This window comes from Tauraco erythrolophus, chromosome 6 (genome assembly GCF_009769465.1).
Source record: "Tauraco erythrolophus isolate bTauEry1 chromosome 6, bTauEry1.pri, whole genome shotgun sequence".
Taxonomy (NCBI): domain Eukaryota; kingdom Metazoa; phylum Chordata; class Aves; order Musophagiformes; family Musophagidae; genus Tauraco; species Tauraco erythrolophus.
In genome coordinates, this window is record NC_141470.1 from 48261025 (window position 1) to 48268657 (window position 7633).

Below are 7633 nucleotides of genomic sequence, written 5' to 3' on the forward strand. Positions count from 1 at the left end.
GCCGCAGCCCGGCGCGGTGTTTCCCCGCTCGGGCACTACGAGTACCGGCGTGCCCCGCAGAGGCCGGACTACAAGTGCCAGCGGGCCGCGCGGCGTTCGGGCTGGTCGCTGGGCTGTCGCCGGGCGGGTTCGGGGCGGCTCCGGGAGCTGCCGGCTGGCGAGCGGGGCGGGAGCGGCAGCCGGAACCAAGGAGCCGGGCGCCGCGCGAGGCGGGGGAAGGGCGCCGGAAGGGACCGTGCCGGTGGCGGAAGCCGGGAGGTGGCGCGGCGGCCGGCGGTTCTAGCAGTTTCCACGGGAGGTCGGTGCGGAGGAGGCGGCGGCGGCGGCGGTCCCGATGGCCAAGTGGGGGGAGGGAGACCCGCGCTGGATCGTAGAGCAGCGGGCGGACGCCACCAACGTCAACAACTGGCACTGGTGAGCGGGCGGCCCGGCCGGCTGGCGCCGAGACCCGGCCGGTCCCGCGGGAGACCCCCGCGCCCCTGGGGGGAGGGAGGCTGCCCGGCTGGTGTCCTGAGGCGGGGCTGTTCCCTCCGTCCCCTGCGTGCGTGTTGGCGCTGAGGTGAGGGTGTCCGGGCTAATGCCCCGGGGAGGCCTCCGCTTCCCTGTGCCTGGGGGGGTGCCCGAGCCGGCGTGGCGGGGAGTGCCCGGGTGGGTGCCCTGGGGAAGGGCTGTGTGCGTGTGTTGGAGCGGGGTAGGGAGGGAAGGACCGGGAGAAGGCTCGATAGTCCCGGTGCGTGCTGACCGTGGCTCGTCCCAGATTCTCACGCCACCCGGTTTTCTTGCAGGACGGAGCGGGATGCCTCCAACTGGTCCACGGAGCGGCTGAAAACTCTCCTCCTGCCCGTCAGGGTGGAGGGTGAGGAAGGGGCTTGTGAGGTGACAGAAGTGAGCAAACTGGATGGAGAGGCCTCCATTAACAACCGCAAAGGGAAACTTATCTTCTTCTATGAGTGGGCTATCAAGCTGGCATGGACTGGTGAGCAATGTTCCCCCCTCCTGTTTCAAAGGCAGATTCAAGTATAAGATTAAGAATAAGGATACTTGTCTTATTTGGGAAATAATAATAAAGGGAAGGATCGTATTGTGGTACAATACAAGTTTGCTTTTACAACAACTGGAGTAGGAAACGTTGATCTGAACAACATAATTGTAATTGCAGGCACCTCGAAGACAGGAGTGAAATACAAAGGTTATGTGGAGATTCCTAATCTCTCAGATGAAAATGACATCGACGAAGTTGAGGTAAGCACAGCTAAAGGCTAATACTGTTGGCTGTATGGCTATTCTAACAGGATCCTCACGTTAATATTTCCTTCCATGTTATCTTTTTTTAGAACATTTGCTTAGAACTTTTTTAGCGTTAGAGACTGCTTAATGTAATAGAATCATAGAATGATTTGGGTTGGAAGAGACCTTAAAGATCATCTAGTTCCAATCCCCGTGCAATAGGCAGGGACACCTTCCACTAGATCAAGTTGCTCAAAGCCCCATCCAACCTGGCCTTGAACATTTCCAGGGATGGGGCATCGACAGCTACTCTAGGCAACCTGTTTCAGTGTCTCACCGCCCTCACGGTAAAGAATTTCTTCCTTATATCTAAATCTACTCTCTTTCAATTTAAAACCATTACCCCTCATCCTGTCACTATACTCTCTGATAAAGAATCCGTCCCCATCATGTCATATCTTTATCAAATTAATTTCTGTCTTCTAGATATAAGGGCTCTGTAGCACATGAAAGTATTTAGTTAGGTACGTGTGTACGTTACTGTAGGCTGAAAGAGATGAAGTGAAAGATTAATAAAACCACGCTGCTGCTTGTGAAAGTTTAGCTAAAGTCTAATGGTGATATTGAATTGAGTAATAAAAGGACTGTGCGAGTATGGCTTTGTTAATCAGCACTTGTCCTTCTTGTTTAGATCCATGTCAGCCTTGCTAAAGACGAGCCTGACACTAACTTGAAGACCCTGATGAAGCAAGAGGGTGCAAAAAAAATTAGAGATGCAATGAAAACGTACATCAGCACTCTCAAAACAGGTATGAAACTGAAAGGGAGAAGTGTTATGGGAACCTGTATGGACTAATGCTAAAGAAGGGATGGGGTTAACGAGAGGAGTGAATATTAGTTCCTCACCCCATCTCAACAGGAAGGTGTTAGAGCAACAACAGTAACTTTCCTGTCTCTTTTGAAAATGATTGGTATTTGGCAAGAAGCACTTCTGTGTCTAGGCACCGTAGCACAGCCCAGAAATACTGGTTTTGATGATAATGCAAAAATAAAGAGCATTTTTGGATTTATGTTTTAAAACTGAGAATGTCTTTCACACGCTGAAGCTCAGCTGTAGAGAAAATAAAGCCAGTAAAATGTGTTTACTTCCCCAGTGACAGAGTATCAGCCACTGCATGTGGCACAATCTGGCCTTTAGTTTGCTCACTCCCTTGGAAGGTGATATCTTCTCTCTAGTTTGTTGTTTTTTCTCTTTTGCCACACTAGTAAAGGCATCTAGCGTTATTTGAATTTGAGAATATCTGACAACTGGAAATTGCTCTGCAGGTTTTGTTGGTCTTATTGAATGAGCTGTCTCACCATCTGGATGAAAATTATTTTTTTAGAAGATAAACCTGATTCCAGCAGTTGGAGTTAAATCAATGTGCTTTGGTTGAGTTCAGCTTTGCTCTCTAGTACAGGCTGGGAAAGCTGCAGTTGCTTGTTATATCCATTTACCTGTATTACACTACACGTGCTAGATATTCAAGTTTTGCTGAGTACAAACCACCTCTGGTTGCTGTTCTTCCAGGATCAAATTTCTGTACCCTTGGTTTTTTTCAGGTGTTTTGTTGTTCAGGGTGAGAGATGCAGTCACTCAGTGGAAGATGAGAATGTTATTCAGGAAGAACTATATGATCTTGTGGGCTGGAATAAATAAGAATAGGTGGGAATTAAGTGTTGTGGGGTAGAAGATTATACACATATAATAAAATTCTGCTATATAATGGAAATTCGCCAGTTCGAACAGATGAAGAGGAAGGAGAAAGAGCTAACTTCTGTAATTGTTGAAGGTAGAAGTGATAAAACTGGAGAAAAAGCAAATATGATGCTGAAAGAGGCTGAAGTTTCTGGTGGAGTTATAAAAGGGCTAGTGCTGCTGGACAGGGCACTGGCGAGACCTCCCCTGGGCTTCTGTGTGTAGTCCTGGCATCTGGTGTCAAAAAAGGTAAATTGAAGATGGAGTTAGAAGTAGCTTTATTCTGTACTACATTGATATGAGAAATGGAGAGCCAGTCTGAAAAGAAATGGAAAGGCTTGGTTTGGTTTGTCTAGATCAGCAAGATAAAAGTATTTGAGATGTGATTGCTATTTATATTGGAGAGTGAGAGGAAAAAAGCTACGTAAGTGTAAGGCTAACATGAATATGAGAGCAACGTGTGGAAGATAGTGATCAGTATGTCCAGGCTAGGAGGCGGAGGTAAGTTCCTAACTGTTAGTGTAGGCAGGTTCTGATACGGCCTGCAGTTGAGAGTAATGAGGGCAAGAAGAATTAATTGCTTGTAAAAAGAGTTCCGTTTACCTTTTTTTTTTTTTGAACTGTTTCAAGTTGTGGGTGCTATCAAGAGCAGGGGAGAAACCAGGAAGCCCTTTTGATTGTGTATTTCAAAGAACAGTTAAAAGGTTTACTTGATCTTTTATTAGTTTCATGGGTGCGTTCCTGTTTTTCCAGAATTCACCCAGGGCATGATTTTGCCTACAGTGAATGGTGAACACATGGAAACAACACCTCAGGTGGCTCCTAAAGCAGAAGACCGCAAGGTAAACGAAACTCTGCAAACATGCTTTTGGATCTGTGAAGAAAGGTACACAGTATTAGATCCCAGGGCTTACAGGAGCAACTTATGCTATTTATAAGATAGAGATATATATGTAGCGAGAAATATATTCCGGAATTGGCAATCTGTGGTGTAGGCCTGACTGTTTCAATTTGCAGCACATGATATTTTTTAATTCAGGTGATAAATATGCTTTTTACTCTTAAATATGGTTGTACCTAATTACATCTTTACCAAAGGCCTGTGTTTTTTCTCTTGGATATGTGAACCGCTTGTTGAGTATTTTGTGAAAAAAGTATGTGTGTGTTTGCTTTGCTTGTTGTTTTGTTAGACGGCCGCTAGCAGCGGTACTGCCACATCGCAGTCCAAATCCATAGGAGTCAAGATCCCTACATGTAAGATCAGCTTGAAGGACACCTTCTTAACATCTCCTGAGGAGCTCTACCGGGTATTCGTTACTCAGGAGGTAATGCTAGGCTTGTTCTGAGAACTGTTCTTTGCACGTAGGAGGTTGTTCCTAAGAAGCCTTTTAAGGTATTCTGTAGGACACTCACAATCCATGAGAATGGAATAAGAAAGCTGGTCTGCAGAATAGTTGCTTAAAGCTCGTGTGTGCGTCTTTTCACACAGCTGACAGGAGAGGATTAATGCCAGCCAGAAGCCAGTTCCAGACTGCTGTCAGCGCCTGTCTGTAGGTGTATCCCTTACTGCCTGTGGTCAGATCTCTTGGGATTTACAGTTGTGTGGTTTTTGGTTTTGTTTTGTTTTTTCCTTTTAAGGTTAGGTGGTATCAAAGCATACTTTGGGAATAGCTTCCCCTCTCCTGCACACTATTATATAGATAAAGAGAGAGAGAACAGCATTGTATCATTATTTAAACACAGTCTTAGTCTTTTGTTCCTCCTTTTTTTGTGTTTTTTTATAAAAAAACCCCACGACCTTTTCTTAGAAGTAGATTTCATTAAGGAATTGACAGAGTAAATCAAAGAACACTGCACAGAACAGGAAAGCTAGGGGTTCTTGGCAAGCAAAATGCTTCTGTAGTGGCTATAACCTTGCTTTTGTGGCCAGGGCAGTGTTTTTTCTTGATGAAGAACTTATGCTATTGACTTACCTCCTCTTCTAGGACTTTGATAGCTGGGCGAAGGCGTTGGGCAACAAGTTACAAGCAGATAATGTCAAGTAATAGAGGTCTTCTCCTGAATTCTTTTCAGATGGTCCAAGCTTTCACTCATGCACAAGCTACCTTGGAGGCTGATAAAGGAGGCAAGTTTCAGCTGCTGGATGGCAGTGTCACAGGAGAGTTTGTTGACCTAGTAAGTACTAACCAGTGCAGGTGTATCTTGCTCAGGCACAGCCTTTTTATATTTTTGAGGTATCAGTTCTGTACCAATGCTTCAGTTAGCCAATTGTGGAGTTCTACCTGATGCCCAGTAGTTATCTATAATCACTGTGGCTATTGAAATACTCCTTATAGTATGGATTAATGTTTGGGGCTTCAGCCTGGGGAGAAGATCTAGCTTCCTGTCGTGCATCTGCCCTGTCTTGGTGTGATTATACTAATTTGTTAGGGGTTGGAGGGGTGTTAAAAATAGTAACTGATCTTTCTCCTCTTTAGCCCTCCTGCCACTAAAGTCTTCTGGACAGGGACACTGTCTCAGTGTTTGGGGCTGTACTATGGCCTACATTCCTAGAAGAGGACTGGAAAGAAAAGAACATTTAAAATCTCTTTCCTTCTGTGTGCATGTGTTTCTCAAGGGGTCTCTAACCCTTCAGATCACCACAGTTCTAGTTGTTTTCTGTTAGACTGCAGGATTTACAAAAAATTACTACTCAGTCTTTCTCTGTCTTTTCAAGGTCCCTGAGAAGCAACTTGTTATGAAATGGAGATTTAAATCTTGGCCAGCTGGTAAGTAGTACAAAAATGGACTATGCTATTTCAGCCCTTGCCTGTGTTAGAAGAATTTCAGCCTGGTTTGCCACACCGCACTCTGGCTGGTGATGGGGGAGCACGTGGTGTTCTGGGACCTGTACCATCCTTATCCCAGCTTCGTATCCCGCACGATGAGCTCAGAATCTTCAGCCACCACTTAGAGCAGCAGCCAGGGATTAGGAATGATGGAAGTCGCAGCTTGCTCAGCTGTGGCTGCAAGTGCTTCGAACCCCATGAAGAGGGAGCCCTCTCCTCCCTCTGCTTCTGAGGAAGGCCTGCAGCTGTCATAAATAGATCCTCTGGGCAGGATCCTGAAGAGTCTTTTAAGTGGTGCCGTGTGAGAGCAGGAGCAGAGCAGCTCCTTGGGGCAGCATATACTATACTACACTCTGTTGATGGATTTGCTTTGGTTCCTCTAGGGCACTTTGCAACAATTACCTTGAACTTCACTGACAAAGGCGGTGAGACGGAAGTGTGCTTGGAAGGCAAGGGCATTCCTGCCAGCGAGGAGGAAAGAACAAAGCAAGGCTGGCAGCGCTACTACTTCGAGGGCATTAAACAGACATTTGGCTATGGTGCCCGCTTGTTTTAATACTGGTTGCTGGGAGGGCTTTGCCTGAAGACTCTGCCACGTGGACTGATAAATTTCTCACCTGTCCCTTTCTAATCTTGGCTCTGCTGCTGAGTAAAGTGGGATGACAGGTGATGAGGAAGGCCACTGAGCAGCACCACTTTCAGTCCCTCACTACTTTGTGCATGTCTCGTGCTGCAGGGGATTCTCTTACATGTACATACTTCTATTGCTAAATAAACCTAACTTAAAAAAACACCGTGGAACTCGTGTGCTCAGATTGGCTTGAGTTCAAAGAGTTGGTCGATAGGCTGAGGGAGGGATCTGTCTGGAAAAACAGGGATCAATGAGGAGTGCTGATCCCAGTGTGATTTACTCCTCACTTCTGGGGGAATGGAGAGCATGAGCTTGATGCAGTTTTTAGTTTGAGCAGCTGCTCGTTTTCTCTCTGCTTTTGATCTGCCGCTAGTAAATGTTTCAAACCCTTCCCATTTCTGAAGGGATCTAAGACTCTGTTCAAGCTATTCCTCTTCTCCCTTGCACATCCCCTTCTTCAACACAGTCCTTTCTTACACTTACACTAGCCTACTTTACAAGAATGCTGGTCGTTTAGGCACCCGATGTCCAAGATAATCAGCAAACTGCTGCTAGGGAAACTACCACCTACAAAACGGTTCTAACAGGTTGTGGGTCCCAGGGTTAGCTACCTCCAAGAGCTTCAGGCCAAGGCAAACTGTAGACTCTCAATGGGGGTGGGATTTATTCCTGTAAAGTAAACAAGGTGCAGTACTTTTGGCTGACCTCACTTCAGCTGTTGCCTTGACTGGTGAAGAAGGGAAAACCACTTGCTTTTTCTCTTGTGCTAGTACCATTAGTTCCCAGAGATGTCTTCTAAAGCAATAAACTTGTTTATAGGATAGGAGGGAAATCTAGTTCTGGTCAGAAGTGTCAATCTGTTTAACCTCAAGGGTGACTGCAGTGCTCAGTTTTCCCTTTGAGGCATGAGCTCTTCTTGCGTACTTTTGTTTTCTGCAGCACCACTAGTAAGCTAGAATTAAGTAATGTTACTGAGTGAGAATTAACTATTTTGAGGACTTTTTTAAGTCTGAATGGCATGTTGTAGCCATCCCCTTCAGTAGAGGAGACAGGAAAAATAACTTTGCCTGTTCAAAAAAACCCAAATGTAATTGTTTTTCTTGCCTTTTAAGCTATAGAGAGCATTTCTAGCCTTTTCTGCTCATTATTCTAAAGTGATTATTCATGATAGAGTGTGTATGGACATCAAGAGTGTGGTAAGAAAGTTCT

At 45.8% G+C, this 7633-nt stretch overlaps 1 protein-coding gene across 1 annotated transcript; it reads left to right on the forward strand.

The window, feature by feature from the left end:
* Positions 1-313: 313 nt before the first annotated feature.
* AHSA1 (activator of HSP90 ATPase activity 1) lies at positions 314-6576 on the forward strand. The gene is made up of 9 exons (XM_086613751.1): positions 314-414; positions 786-976; positions 1160-1242; positions 1919-2036; positions 3719-3807; positions 4156-4290; positions 5039-5140; positions 5682-5733; positions 6177-6576. Exons 1-9 carry the CDS (start codon positions 335-337, stop codon positions 6347-6349), a joined length of 1023 nt encoding a protein of 340 aa, XP_086469877.1. The 5' UTR covers positions 314-334; the 3' UTR covers positions 6350-6576.
* The last annotated feature ends 1057 nt before the right edge of the window (positions 6577-7633 follow it).

What these genes read in the sequence shown, in the direction of transcription:
- AHSA1 (XM_086613751.1), top strand. Translation starts at nt 335, where the DNA reads ATGGCCAAGTGGGGGGAGGGAGACCCGCGCTGGATCGTAGAGCAGCGG. An exon ending in AACGTCAACAACTGGCACTG is followed by an intron (nt 415 to 785) that starts GTGAGCGGGCGG and finishes GTTTTCTTGCAG; the next exon opens with GACGGAGCGGGATGCCTCCA. An exon ending in CTAAAGCAGAAGACCGCAAG is followed by an intron (nt 3,808 to 4,155) that starts GTAAACGAAACT and finishes TTGTTTTGTTAG; the next exon opens with ACGGCCGCTAGCAGCGGTAC.